This window comes from Acomys russatus, chromosome 4 (genome assembly GCF_903995435.1).
Source record: "Acomys russatus chromosome 4, mAcoRus1.1, whole genome shotgun sequence".
Lineage (NCBI taxonomy): Eukaryota > Metazoa > Chordata > Mammalia > Rodentia > Muridae > Acomys > Acomys russatus.
Window position 1 is genome coordinate 26328186 of NC_067140.1, and position 15243 is coordinate 26343428.

Below are 15243 nucleotides of genomic sequence, written 5' to 3' on the forward strand. Positions count from 1 at the left end.
TTTGGCATGTCAAGGCTCTGAGCTCCGTCCTGAGCCCTGCAAATCACAGTAATCAGGAGCGATGCACACCTGTAATTGCAGTATTGGAAGATGGAGACTAGTGCATTGGAAGTTCAAAGGTCATCATCCTCAATTACATATGCAGTTTGACGCTAGCCTGAGCTACATGAGATCCTATTTCAAATTTCAAAAGAAAAAAGGAATGATAGTGTGCTAACCGCATGTGTGTAAAACTTCTAAAGTTGTGTCAAGCATGGTGGCACATGCCTTTAATCCCAGCACTTGGGAGGCAGAGGCAAGGAAATCACTGAATTCAAGGCCAGCTTGGTCTACAAAGCAAGTCCAGGACAGCCAAGGCTACACAGAAAAACCCTGTCTCAAAAAACTAAAGAAAGAGAGGAGCTCCATCTCTGCCTCTGCCTCCCGGGTGCTGGGACCTAGGAGTGCTCCACCACACCTGGCTGGGCTACAGCAGTGCAGTAGGTGGCTACTATGCCACTTTTGAGACAGCTACTGCTGCCTGAGTCACAGAAGGGCCGCAGGCACCATGGGGCTGAGATTGCCCCCAGTGCAAGGATCTGTGATTATAGGCTGATCTCCAGCAACCTCAGTGGGTCTGACCCCAACAAAGCACCTAGTGAGTGCGTGTGGGTGTACGATGAATAAGGATGACAGGTCCCAGATTTGTGTGGACTCCTCTCCACTTGAAAGACAGTCACAGCCCTTCTCTGCCCTAAGCTGGACAGCACCCTTCTCTCCTGGCCATTTCCAAAAAGCTGTTTGGCCTTCCGATGACCATTTGAGATGTTGCTGGCCTTGAACTCACAGAAGCCCAGAGCCTGGACATAGGGAGCGTTGGGGGAGTTGCTGTGCCCTAGCTAGCTGAGCTGTCTGGGGCACACACCTGCCCTGTGTTCTTTCCCACTCTCTGCTCTGTTGCTGGATTCTTCCCATCTTCCACATCTGTCCCCACTGACTGGTGACATTTCCCAGACAGCACAGCAAGCCAGGCTCCCTGTGTTCCTGGGTGCTCTTTCCTGGCACATTTACATGTAGGGTCTAGCCTGCCCCTGCTGCCTCCTGTTGACAGTCGTCTGCCAACGATTGCATATGGGCATCTGCTGCAGCCTGGTTGCTCCCAGGCCTGTCTGGAAACAGGTCTGGGGATAGAGCCCAGAGTCCCCTCAAGTTTCCCGGCCTTTGGCCTGCTCCCCACTCAGACCTGCCACTGTTGCTCCAGAGCATCCACTTGCTCCAGGGGCCCAGCCTCCAGGCCCTGCAGGGCTTTAGGAACACACAAGGAAGGGGTCCTTGCTATCAGCTTCCCCTCACAGCCACTACCAGGCCCCTCTTCCACTTCTCTGTGCCAAGAGATGTCCCTGCCCTATTTCTTTCCTGGGTTTGTTGAAATAGAAGCAAGAAGACACTTGCCTCGTGCCCAGGAGCAGAAGATGCAAACATCAGGCTTGCCAACCAATTAGAACTGCATAGGTTCCCTTCCACGGTGCTGTGAGTCATGGGCAACAACATGGCTGGTGGCATGGAACCTTGGCTGTCACTGGTAGGTGTAGCTTGGCTCCCATCCTTCCTGTTTGGTCTTGAAAGATCAATTCTCAACTTCATATGGAAAAAAACAGAAACAAAAACAGAATAGCTAAAATAATCCTGTACAATAAAAGATCCCCCAATGGAATCTCCATCCCTGATCTCAAGCTGTACTATAGAGCAACAGTAATAAAAATGGCTTGGCACTGGCATAGCAATAGGCTGATTGATCAATGGCATCAAATCGAAGACCCAGAAATAAATCCATATACCTATGGGCACTTGATTTTTGACAAAGAAGCCAAATCTATACAATAGAAAAAGGTTAGCATCTTCAACAAGTGGTGCTTGTCTAACTGGATGTCTGCATGTAGAAAAATTAAAGTAGATCCATATTAACCACCATGCACAAAAGTAAAATCCAAGTGGATTAAAGACCTCAACATAAAACCAGATACACTTATATTCAATTTTTTTTTTTCAAGGCAGGGTTTCTCTGTGTAGCCCTGGCTTTCCTAGACTCACTTTGTAGAGCAGGCTGGCCTCAAACTCACAGTGATCTGCCTGCCTCTGCCTCCCGAGTGCTGGGAGGGATTAAAGGCGTGTGCCACCACGCCCGGCTCTGCTATTCAATTTTTAAGGGTACCACTCACTATCTCTAGGGCCCAGTCTATATCTAGACACCCTCAAGATTCTAACTGACCGCTGGAACTAGAAGAACAGCCTGGGTGGTGAGGGGAGGTCCTTGGAGTCTATATGTGAACAGCAGCTCAGAACTTCATGTATTAGGCACCAGTGAAAAAACCAAGAGCATTGTTGAAAGCCAAGCATAGAGAAACATACCTATAACCCAGCAATTAGGGGGTCTAGGCAAGAAGATGAATCTTGGGCTACACATCAACCTTGACTAGAAACAAGATGCTCTTGAGGTGGATGGTGACAGCTGCACAGTGTGCGTGCACTTAATGCCGCAGTGAGCAGTTTTGTGTTGACAGTGCACTATAGTGCAAGGTTAGCCAAGCAGAGCTGAACACACACGACCTGCAGCGGCATGGGATGGGATGGGTGTTAAATGCTGAAGCAGATTGATGTCAGTCTCCTAGCTTGACTCTGCACTGGCTGACCATTTGCCCAGGGCTCTACTGGGCACATGGGCTCAACCGGGTACAGGGCACATGGAGCTTTGTATATATCACTGTGGCGTGTGGCTCTACAGAGTCCTCAAAAGGAATAGCGCAGTGAGAAGCTCTGGAAGAGGGCCCAGTGGCAGTGCTCACCTGGTCGTCAGCTATGCTCAGAGCTGGTTTGCTCAGAGGATGAGCCTGGGAGGGAGCCCAGCAGTAAAGGCTGCTTGCCACCAGCTGCTGCCTTCCCTGGCATCTGATGGTACCCTCTGAGACACCTGCCCTCATGTTGGCACTCCCAGCTGAGGAGCCTCATTTGAGAAAGCCATGGGGGCCATAGAGAAGCAGCTGGGACTCACCATGAATTGAGGGGTATCTTGACCCTGGGTTATGGAACTGTAGAAAGTATGTGGTTGTTGTGTCTTTTATGAAAATCCGAAGTTATACTCCAACGCAGTCTTCTTTTCTGTCTGCTTCCTGACTACTATAAATGGCACTTCTTGGCAATGTCTGCCAAGGTATAAGGTGTAGTGAGTGCAGACTAAGCCCTGGAAATGGAAATGGCTCAGTCCTTCTTCCCTTTGGTTGCTTTTGTCAGGTGTTCTCTCATACGGACTCCAATGTAACTAGTACAAAAAAACGAAAAAACAACTGGTACCAGAGGGGTGGGGTCATTACCATGACTATATCCGCCCTTAAGCCTCTGGAGCAAGTGATGCTTAGGAAGAATTTGGAAGTTTGGAGATGCAGCCTGGAGAAACCCTGGATGCTGTAAAATAAGCTTGCCTCATTTTATGAGACATTGTCTCTCTCTCTGTGGCTCGGGCTGGCTTTATATTGCAGCAATCCTCTTGCCTCCTCCTCCTCCTCCTCTTCCTCTTCCTCCTCCTCCTCCTCCTCCTCCTCCTCCCAAGTGCTGGCATTGAAAAAGTGAGCCACTGGGTCAGTAATGTCTGTTTGTTTATCTGAGACGGGGTCTCACTCACCATGTAGCCAAGGCTGGCATCAGACTTACAGAGCTCCTCCCGCCTCTGCCTCCTGAGTGGAAATCATAGTTGTGCTGCCCAGCTCTGTGAGCTCACCTCCCATCAGGCCGCTCTGGAGGGAGTTCCTATAGGCAGAACGAAGGTAGGAAATAGGCAGGAAAAACTATACTGATGAAGTTTCAGGGAGAGAGGAAGATTGCACGGTTTGCACAAGGCAGTACTCATATATGCTCTGGCCAGGAATTTACCTACATTTTTCTGTGCCCTGAGACACAGAAGAGTGAATTTAAAAATAAAGAACTAGCCAGGCACAGCGGCACATGCCTGTAATCTCAGCACTCAGGGAGGCAGAGGCAGGCAGGTCTCAGTGAGTTCGAGGCCAGCTTGATATACAAAGAGAGCCCAGGACAGCCAGGACTACACAGAGAATCCTTGTCTCAAAAAAACCAAAATAGATAAATAAGAAAAAAAAAAAAAAAAAAAAAAAGAACAAGTTAATTGTCTCAATCCTGAAGGCAGCTCAGCCTTCAGAGGTGTGCCATGAGTGTTGCTGGCTGCTTTTAGAAATGTTTACAGTGAGTATTTGGGACTGGGCATGGTGACCTCAACATTTGGGAGGCTGAGACAGAGGGGTTTTTGTGAGTTTGAGATAAGCCTGGGCTACAGAGGGAGACCTGTGTAAAGAAAGAAAGAAAGAAAAAAAAAGCCCACAACAAAGCTAGGTGTAGTGGCACATGCCTTTAATCCCAACACACAGGAGGCAGAGGCAGATGGGAGTTCGAAGCCAGCCTGGTCTACAAAGGTAGTCCAGGAGATCCAAGGCTACACAGAGAAATCCTGTCTCAAATAAAACAAAACAAAAACAGTCCACAACAACACATGTCCCGCAAGAAGGCAAAAGTGAGACTGTGAGGGTAAAGTCTAAACTACAGACTTTGGAGAGACCAGAAATACGGACTGCCCGCTGAGGAAAGCCATTGGCAGTGAGTTAGACCAGCCCAACAGAGAGGCCGTGTGGCCTGCAGACAGAGCCCAAGTACAGCTGCCCAAGTTCACTATAGCTCATGTCAAAGCACCACATGGCCCGGGTGCCAGGGGAGCCGTGGGTTTCCTGTCTGAACTTCTGCTTTAGACTTTGATTTCTCCTCTCTTTTGCTTTCTTCTGTTATTTATTTGTCTATCTTGTTGAGATAGGTAGCGCAAGCTCTCCTGAAACTCTCTATAGCCCAGGCTAGCCTCAAATCTGCCTTCAGCCTTAGATCCTCAAGTGTTAGGATTTCAGGCATAAGCCACACCTGGCTTCCATTCTGCATGGTGTTTTGTTCGGTGACGGAGTCTCAAGTGCAGTCAAAGATGACCTTGAAGTTCTCTACCTCCCAAGGGGCCATCCTAAAGCAGGTGCTATGGCCCACAGAGCTAAATGTGAGAAAGGACTGGTTTTGTGGGAACGAATGCAGCTTCAGAGCAGGGCCTATCAGGCTGGGCTCAAGAGAGGTACAAGAAGGTGGCCCGAGGCCAGGCGTGGTGGCGCATGCCTTTAATCCCAGTACTCAAGAGGCAGAGGCAGGTGGATCTCTGTGAGTTCGAGGCTAGCCTGGTCTACAAAGAGAGTCCAGGACAGCCGAGGCTACACAGAGAACCCTTGTCTCGATAAACAAACAACAACAAAAAAAAAGTGGCCCAAATGCTGAACAGACTGAGATATAATCACAGAAAGAGCCAGCTGCAGCTCAGCCTTTTACCAGCTGTGGATGTTAAGCTGCCTAACCCCCCCCCCCCCCCCCCATCCCTCAGTGTCAGCAGCTGCAAAGCAGGCCTAACAGAAGACGCTGTGTTTGAGAACTAGAGTTTAAGAAAAGGTCTCAGAGTCTGGCCTGGGGCACAGTGTAACTGCCCAAAGCTGTCTTGGGTCTGAGTACAGTCCTTGGGCTGGTGCCATAGTGAACCTTCCCAGGTAGGTACAGGGAGTGCTCTGCACAGTCCTCAGTCTCTTCTCTAGCCTCTGTGCAGCCAAAGCCTCCTCTGGGATCCCTGGGGTCCCCACCCCAGTTATGATCACCCATGTGCCATAAGGCATGAACTTCAGAATTGAGATGTCCCTCTGTCCTCATTGGACCCCAGGGAAGCAAAGGTCTTCTTGGTCCTGGGGCTGAAGGACCTGCTGAGACCACATAGCTAAGAAACAGCCAGTCTGGACTGGACTCCTGATCTTGTGTTTGCCCCACTGAGGAGCGGGGACAGGGAGAAGCAGCAGGAAGGTGGCCCCTCCAGGTATACCCACCCCCTGAAGTCTGCCTTCCTGCAGGGAGGGGGGACCCAGGCACTTAATGCCAGGTTAGCGTGGCACTCCCCACTGGTAGCGGGTGTGGGTACTGTCAATAGTGAAGCAATTGTGTTAATGACAGGAGGTCTGCAGCAGCCCAAGTGCCACTTCCTGCTGGTGGGCAGGGGGAGGGAGCCCTGCCAGGCAGGCAGCATTTAAGTGATGCTGGCACCTGACTACCTCAAGCCCAGCTGCTGAGCCCAAGCTGCAGAGCCACAGTGCTTAGGAACCCGCAACACCCCACACCCCACCCCCGGCTGCTCGTAGGAGCTGGCATGGGGCAGACAGAGGACTGGGCATTCCTTTGAGATGCCTGGGTTATACTCTTAGCCTCAACACAGGCCAGCTGGGGAGTCTGAGGCAGCTCTTAGCCTCCAAGCCTCCATGTGCCACTTGGACAACTGAGTCCCTATGCCACTGTTCCCCACAACGGTGACTCAGCAGCAGCTTAGGGAAGGCAGGGGCTGGTGCTCTCCTGACTTAGAGTCTCAGCACAGTGGAGGGATGCAGTGTTGTTACTTATCTCTTTCTTCTTCTTTTCCTCTTTTGGTGGAGGTGTTTCAAGACAGGGTTTCTCTGTGTAGGTCCTGGCCATCCTGGAACTCTCTTTGTAAACCAGGCTGGCCTCGACCTCAGAAATTGACCTGCCTTTGCCTCTGAGATTAAAGGCTCAACAAGTGTTTTATTGGCAGGAAGGGTGACAGTCTCAGTTGGTGAGTGCTTGCTTGGTATGTTTGTGGTTCTGGGCTCCATTCCCAATGCTACATAAAACCTGGCATGCTGCCTCCTGCTTAGAATCCTATGACCAAGAGGTGGAGGCAGGAGGACCAGGAGTTAAAGGTTATCCTTGGCTATATAATGGATCAGAAGTCAGCCTGGGCTAAACAAAAAATCTCAATAACAGGCTGGAGTGATGGCTTAGCAGTTAAGAGCACTGGCTGTTCTTCCAGAGGTCATGAGTTCAATTCCCAGCAACCACATGGTGGCTCACAGCCATCTATAATGTGATCTGATGCCCTCCTTTGGCCTACAGACGTACATGCAGGCAGAGCTCTGTATACATAATAATAAATAAATAAATCTTTAAAAAAATCTCAATTACAAATGCTTTGTGTTAAGATCAACAGAGCCAGGGGCTGGAGAGATAGCTCAGAGGTTAAGAGCACTGGCTGCTCTTCCAAAGATTTTGAGTTCAATTCCCAGCAACCACATGGTGGCTCAATGTGATCTGGTGCCAACTTCTAGCATGTACGCTGTATACACAGAAGAAAAAAAAAAAGACCAACAGAGCCAAGCTGGGTTGTGGTAGCACACATCTTTAATTCCAGCAGAGGCAGGTGGATCTCTGAGTTCAAGCCTAGCCTGATCTACAGAGTTCCAGGACAGCAAGGGCTACACAGAGAAGCCCTGTCTTCAAAACCCAAAACACACACACACACACACACACACACACACACACACACACACACACACACACACACACCAAAGAAAGATCAACAGAACCTTTTTGTTTGTTTGTTTGTTTTGGTTTTTCGAGACAGGGTTTCTCTGTGTAGCCTTGACTGTACAGAACCCTTCTTGAAGACCCTGCTCTCCTTTCCATCCCAGGATGACCCCTGCCAGCCATCATGCACTGAGTGATAGCTTGGCTGCTGTCCTCCAGAAAGGCAGAGTCCTTCAGAAGTGACCTGTTCAGACACTGCTACCCTACAGTATCTAGAGCACAGAACTGCTCAGGACGAAAGCGACGGAGTGGAAGGAGCTTGGGTTCCACATGAGGCTTGGCTTCACCTGCTGGTTCCCTGCCGACTGCCAGTGTGTGATGTGGGGTGAGTCTGCAGAACAGAGAGTGTGCACAGTACTGGGGGGAGGGAGGGGTTGCTACGAGGATGTGAGGTGCTAACCTTGGCAGGAGCACTGGGATAGGTCGGAGAACACACATGGCTAGCAGCCATATGAGTCGTGTACAACAGGGCCTGGCCAGAGAGACCCCAGCCATCCTCACTCACAGCCCTGGCTCTGAGTCACTTCTCCTTTTGTGGAGGAGGGGACTGGGTTTACCTGGTGGGACTCCTAGTAGCTTAGGCTCTTCATTTAGGCTGGGAGGGTCCACAGCTATCATGTGTCAAGACCGTGCATGAGGCATCTTCAGGGTCAGCACCAAGGGTGAAGAGATGATGATGATGATACTTGCAGGCAGTGTCAGCACCCAGGGGGAACCCGCTGGCTCTGACTCCCACTCCTTCAGGTGGCCTTCAGCCTGGCCATAGTCCTGACTTATAATCCAAGTACGTGTCTCTCCCTATTGGTGGCCCCTGGTTGGTAACTGGTCCTCCCCCAGGCCCAAGTCAACTATGACCTTGAACTGCTTCTCCTGGGGGTCTTCTCTGTCACCTCTGGCTCAGGGAGCCAGATCTCTGCTCAGCAACCCACCTCCCTGGCACCAGTGCACAGTAGGTGCTCAGTAAACAACAGCTGCACTTCTGGGCTCCAGCACAGCTTTGTCTCCTCCAGGCTGGGACTATGGGAGCGGCTGGAACTGCAGAAGGCCCCCTCCGCCGCCTGTTTGTTTGCTGCAGACGCGTGGGGCCCAATAGACTCCGTGTCTTTCTTCTCTCCTCCTCCGTCCCCACACAGCGACTCCAGGAGCGGCAGTTTCCAGAGATTGAAGGCAAAATTGCTTGAAAGCCTGTGCTTTTATCCTCCAATTTGTAGCCATTTAGTAGGGCCGGGTGGAGGGGCAGCCTGGCCGCTGGTTATGCTGGAAGTGCCCGTTGCTGGGGAAAGCAGTCCTTTGTCCTTTTCCAGATCACTCTGGGCTTTGGGGACAGACACCCACTGGGGAGGCCAGGCCTGGAGCAGGGTGAGGGAGCCAGTACCAGCCTGCTGGGGGAGCTACAAAACCTCTCAGTTGTCAGGGACAAAATGGGGAAGGGGGGGCGTGGTGAGCAAAGAAAGATGGCATCTACTCCCATTGCTCCCAACTGCTCAGGGCAGGGCCCTGCCTGAGGCAGGGAAACACAAGGAAGACCCAGAACCCCCAGGTTTACTCCACAGTCCAGTGACTAAGGAGGGGCCTGGGTGATGTCCTGAGGGAGCAGGACTCAAAGCCAGAGAGACAAAGGAGAGGGGAAGGGTCTGCCCTTTGGGAGTTGTCCAGCAGTTGAGAAAGACAAGTGCAGGCACAGCTGCAGGGAGACACATCTGGAGGAGGAAAGGCCTCGAGGGTTACTTCCCCTGTGCAGCACGGAGCTGACCATGGAGTCCCTCACTGCAGTGATGACCCCCTTGGTGCCTGGCTATGGTGGCAAGTTTCCTTCCCACTCAGAGAAGGAAAAGTGAAGTCCCTTAAGATCAAAGTAGTGAGGAGGTAACCGCCATGGTCAGGCTATTTTGATCCCTAAGGCCATAAGGCTGTCCACTGAGGGCAGTATTACCCACCTTCCATCAGGTCTTCTTCCTAGTGCCTCAGCTCTCAGCCACAGCCCCTGTCAAATCTTTGCCTGCAAAGGTGACTCTGACTCTCCCCACAAGGCCAGTTGTAATCCTTATAACCCAGAAGCCCTCTATGGTCCCAGCAGCCCCTTTGTTGCCACTTTCCTGAGTGTCTCTCAAAACATTGAGGCATGGTCAAGGCCCTGCCTGGGGCCTGTGTATTGCCAGCACATGGGAAGTCAAGTCAAGGCCAGGATAAGGAAAGCCTTCTGGCAAGAAAACTGAGCTCCTCTCTTAGAAGAGGCTGGCTACAGACCTGGAACCTGCAGGCAGATGCAAGCCATCCCAGTACTGTGCCACCCTCCTGGAAAGGGACACCAGCTGGGTCTCTGCCCCTGCAGGTCCTTGAGGAGTCTTATGATGGGGCACCGCTGGGGACAGTCCCTTGTGAGAACTAACCTTGGAAGGACAGCCTGGCTTTTCTCCAACTCAGAATACCAAGGCTGCATTCTTGTCTCCATAGGGCCTCCAATTAGAGCCCTGAACATTACCCACCCCCACAAAGTCCCCAAAAGTCAGCACCCATAAAAAAATACACTTTATTGTGTCTTCACATTGGCAGAGGCAGCACACCAGGGCACACAGACAGCAGAGCATGCAGAGGCCTGAGGTGGGTATGAGGACAAGACAGAGGAGCCCCACCAGGCATCACCAGACCCCCCCGCATCCTGATTGCACAGATGGGGCAAGCAGGGCAGGGCCATCGTCCCAAGCCTGGGGGTGGGGCGGGCAGAGGCAGCTGGCGCAGCTCAGCCGGAAGCTGCAGCACTGAGGGAGGAGGGCGTGGGAGCCCACACCTGCCAATCCAGCCCCAAGCTCCTTGGCAATTTTGTCTCTCTTGATTAAACATCCAAGGAACATCAAGTTCACAGACGCGTTTTCTTCTCCTCCATCTTCCTGAAAACACCCAGAATGGAAGAGCAAAGAAGGGCTTCAAGGTTCCTGGGGCCCTTGACACTTTGTGGGGCAAAGAGTTGAAGGGAGTGGGATAAAGGAGCTGGGCTCTGGGCTTAAGCAAGAGACAGAAGTAGCAAAAAGCATCATCCCCAGATTGTCTGGGAGAGTGTTGCAGTGTGTGGCAGGTGTGCGGCGGGTGTGTGCACATGCAGGGCACACACCAAGGTTTGCATTAGGGAGGACACCGACCACTAAGTATGCAAAAGGGGACATCACTGGCACTGCACTGTCTGTAGAGGTGGAACGCATGCCTGGGACTCCTGGATTGTCTCCTCTGTGGTGAAGGAGAATGTGATGGTGGCAGAGCCAGCCAGCACACTCCAGTTCCACCAGCGAGGGCTCTCGGCCAGCCTACCAGGCTACCCCATTGCAGGGTTGATGATCTAAGGGGCTGCCATGGTATTTAGAGTGGGCCATGGACAAGGCAGGGCCCACACCTGGGGCTGCCCATGAAACAGGTACAAGGGCATTGCCACAGCAGGGTAGGGCAGCTGCTCATTTCCAGCACTGCTCCAGGGAGCCATGGGGCTGGACCTTGAGCTTCTGTGGGCAGAGGAGCTTGGTGAAGGCTCTGCGGAAACTGTAGTGGCACAGAGGGTACAGGACAGGGTTGACAGCTGAGTTGGCCCACAGAAGCCAAAAGGATGTCTCATACCAGTAGTCGGGGATGCAGTGGCCATGGCAAGCTGCTCGGATGATCATTAGGAGTGTATACGGGGCCCAGCAGAGCCCAAAGATGCTCACGATGATGGCCAGAGATTTGGCCACCTTCTTGTCCCGTGACAGCCGAAAGCGCTGTGTGATACTCTGGGACACCATCTTCATGCGCTTCTCCAGGGAGGCTGAGGATGCTGATGGCTTGGAGCCCCTTTTGAGTGAGCGAGGCCTCTCGGTGCCCCTCGAGGAGCTTCCAGAGCTGGAGGTGGGTGAGGCAGCAGCCCCCCCAGCACTGCCACCCCCGAGGGCAGCCTCCCCAGCCTCAACGCCAGGGCCTGCCTCACCCACCCCATACCTGTGCAGTGGCATGGCCTCTCCATGCCCTCTTGGCCAGCAGCCCCAGCAGCTGGGGGGAGCTGGAGGTGGTGAGGGCTGGGCATCAGGTGGGGGTTCAGGGCCAGCCTCACGGCCCCCGTCAAGCCGGAGGCGGGTGCGCCTCTGGATGTTCAGGTAGATGCTGAGGTTGAAGAAGGTAACGCTGAGGAAGGGTGTGAAGAACTCGAGTGTGGAGGCTGTGATGAGAAAGTACCAGTTGTAGAAGAACTCTGCATAGCAGTGGCCTTCAGGGATGGAGCTGCCGCCAGACAGGTACTCCCAACTCAGGATGGCAGGCCCATACAGCAGGAAGGCCAGCACCCACACCAGTGCCATCTTCCGCACTGCCCGACGCGTATCCCCCTGCTGGGCACGGTAGGAGACCTATAGAGGGTTGCACAAATCAAGAGATTAGGAGCATTAAACTAGAGCCTCCCACAGCTGACCAGAATCCTGCCTCTTGGCTTTCCTCCACCAGCTCTGAACTCCATGGGGTCCTGCCTTTGGTTGCTGCTTCACTGGCACCAGATGAGCATTGGCCACACCCAGGGGCAGCACCTAGCTGTTTCTGGTGTGAGGCTTCTTGTGAGGGTCTGAGCTAATTTCAGTGGCTTGCTATGCTGAAAGGGAAGGACTTTGCCCCAACTCAGCTCCAATATTTCCTTCCTCCCACTACTGGAGCCTGGGGATACAGAAGAGAAGCCTGCAGGACCACTGCTACACACACACACACACACACACAAATTAAGTATCCTGTCTCCTTTTCTAGAAGGTGAATGGCTAGAAAAGGTAGGGAGGTAGGGCCATCTAGTCTTTCCCGCCCCCCCCAAAAAAAAACAAAAAACAAAAAAACAGCATATCTAACCTCCAAGTGCAACCAGTAAGCAAAACCAGTGGCAGAAGGGGCAAAAAAAAAAAAAAAAAAAAAAAAAAGGACAGCTGAGAGATGTGTCCTTGGTAGCCACCTTGGGAACCACAAGACCCACAATCAGAGCTTGTGTTAGCCACAGGTCTAGGGCACACCTGCCACATGCCAGCTCTATAACCAGGCACCCCAGTCACAATAGCTCTGTGATTGCACCACTCGCTCAGTGGTTCAAGGGTTGGTAGAAAGGACCTAGGGAGGCTCAAGAAGGTTCCATGCTGGTGCTCTTTGCAAGCTGGTCCTCAGGATACCCCTGACAAAACCTGAGGTGAGTGAGCCATCTAGAAAAGGAGGCTAAAATGATACTCCAGTGTCTGGGTGGGCCCAGGACTATCTTACAATAGCCATTTGGGGGAACGTGTGCATCTAGGAGCTGTGGCTGGCCTTCTTGGAGCTATGTGTGTGCACCTTCATGTTTACAAAAGTGGGAAGGATGAAGACCTTCTGTCAGCTCCAGGGATCCTGAGCCCACCCAGGACAGAGGTTGGACACTGACACGCCTTCCTGCAAGAGTATGGCATTCCAAGCTAACCTCCTGTCTCATGCTAACATTACTGGCAGCCAATGGTCACTGAAAAAAATGGCCCAAATGTCCAAAGGGGGCAAGACCACTATCTGCCTGCAACTCGGTAGCTGCCCTGCCCTGCCCTGCCCAGCACTCTCCCACACGTAGTATACTCTAACGTCCACACCCCAGGACTCACGGCTCGAGTGACCGACAAGAACCGGTCGTAGCTGATGAGCACGATATTGAAGACCGAGGAGGCACACAGCAAGTAGTCTACCACCAACCACAGCTTGCAGAGGCCCCGGCCAAAGGTCCAGCGGCCGGTCAGCACATAGGGCACATACAATGGGATGCAGAAGGCACCTATGGGAGAGCAGCTGTGGTGGGACCATGGCTCAGGATTTGGGGTCAGGCTGACCACATGGAGAGAGGGCAGAGCCTGGCCCTCATAGGGTAGCCACCTTTCTTGGACCAGCAATCTTATTTACCTTCCTATTTTTACCCTGTCCCCCTTACAACTGAGCTGCTGCCAGCCTTCAGTCTCCTCAAAACCTCCAGCCCACCAATGTCATCTGAATCTGGAGATAGGAGGAAAGCCCTCCACATAGAGACTTCTGGACCCAGAACCTAGGCTTCTGTCAGCGCTACCCACCCGCCAAAGGAGGAAAAAGGGGGTGTATGTTTTCCCTGGTCTGTCTGGCTCTGGAACCGATCACCCATGCCTACTCTGGCTGTTGGACAGCCTCCCTTCTCAGCTTAAAAACCGAGAAAGCTTTTCTCTTGGCTTAAAGGGTTCTTGGCTGCAGCCGCGCCAGCCGCTCTCACTGCCCAAACTGGCTTCCAGTGTCTGGGAGACGCAGCAGCTCTCAGCCCCAACAGGTGTCTGGCGCTCCGGCCCCCACCGCTTGCCCCCCCCCCCCCCCCCCCCCCCCCGGTTGGGAGCAGAGCTTGGACACGTGAGAACACGCTCCTCGGAGCATTTCCCTCATCTCACCCCCGCCTTCCTCGCAGTCCCCTTCCCCAGCACAGCTCCCCAAATCCCCCTTCCATGTCCCCTCCCCCGCCAGCGTCCTCCCAGCATCCTGAGTCCGGCGCCACTGCCTTTGTTTGGTTCGGCGCAGGAGCCTGCGCTACACCCGCGGCCGCTGCGCCTTGCGCCTTGCTGAGCGCCCGTAGGCTAGGGTAGCCTCCCCGGGGACATCCCTACCCAGCCCCGGTCCTGCGGCTCCGGAGGCGAGGAACTTCGCCCGCCCCCACCATCCTAAGGTTTCTAGAGGTCCTCTTCCGAGCCAACCCCCTGAGAAGCCACCCCAGGTCGGAGCGCCAAGCCCCATTGCCCAGCCCGGGCTCCGTGCCCCTGGACTCTGGCAGCGGACGGGGTCTGGGGGCTTTACCCACGAGGAAGTCGGAGATGGCGAGGTTGAGCAGAAAGAAGTTGTTCTGGGTGCGGAGGCTCGAATCCGCCACGAAGGCGAGCATGACCAGCGCGTTGCCCAGCACTGTGGCCACGATGAGCAGCGCCATGAGCGCAGCCAGGACAGCGGTCCAGGCAGCCGAGAAGCCGCGCGCCCCGCCTGCGGCCGCCGCCTCGCCGGCCAGGGCACCCGACGCGTTCAGCAGCCCGTCGGGCGGCGCGCGCTCCATGGCCCAGCAGGCTCACAAGGCTCGGGGACACCCGGCACGGCTGGGGCCGAGAGCTGGGCGGCCGGGTGGGGCCCCCGCTCGGGAGCCTAATCTTTGCCGGCTCTTCACCCAGCCCGGTTTTCCCGGGGGCACCCGGAGCATGGTCTGCAGGGCCGGAGCAAGAGCCGGGGCTGGAGTCTGGGAAGATCGTGCAGAGGGGGCTGGGGTCGTAACCTGAGCGGAGTAGGGCAGGCGGCGCGGTTGATGCAGCTAAAGCAAAACTGAGCTCCAGCCGCCTGCGGAGCGTCGGTGCACCCCTAGCTCAGCGCACAGCCGAGTGCGCCCGGCGATCTGCCCGCCGCCCCCCGCGCCCCGCGCAGAGCCCCCGCCATTGGCTGGCGCCCTCGCCCCGCCTCCGTCCCGCCTCCGCCCCGCCCGGCGCGGGCAGCACCACGGACAGCGCCGCGTGCCCGCCGGCCGAATAGAGCCCCTGCCCCGGTGCGCACCGCGGCTGGCTGAGAGCCCGGCCCTGGTAATAACCAGCCACAAGATTGGGACCACGTCTGAGGTTACACCTGGAAGCTGGTTCCTTGCCTATCCGTCTGCCCTCGTGCCCTCGCCCCTGTTGACCCAAGCCCGACCCTTGTCCGTAGCTTCTGAGCTTGTGAGGACCTGGGACCGGACCGGGGTTGGGTCGGGGAGTGGCCGCCCGCCGACCCCTTAGA

At 54.3% G+C, this 15243-nt stretch overlaps 1 protein-coding gene across 2 annotated transcripts; it reads right to left on the minus strand.

Annotated features, from left to right (window-relative positions):
- Positions 1 to 9999: 9999 nt before the first annotated feature.
- On the minus strand, positions 10000 to 14840 carry Hrh3 (histamine receptor H3). 2 transcript variants are annotated; one of them, XM_051143941.1, is made up of 3 exons: positions 14294 to 14840; positions 13092 to 13258; positions 10000 to 11846 (listed from the first exon to the last, which is right to left on the minus strand). In XM_051143941.1, the coding sequence occupies exon 3, from the start codon at positions 11796 to 11798 to the stop codon at positions 10926 to 10928; it is 873 nt and encodes a 290-aa protein (XP_050999898.1). In that variant the 5' UTR covers positions 11799 to 11846; positions 13092 to 13258; positions 14294 to 14840; the 3' UTR covers positions 10000 to 10925. The 2 variants fall into 2 exon arrangements, with proteins under 2 accessions (XP_050999898.1, XP_050999897.1); XM_051143940.1 differs by having other exon boundaries at positions 14290 to 14676.
- Between the last annotated feature and the right edge of the window lie 403 nt (positions 14841 to 15243).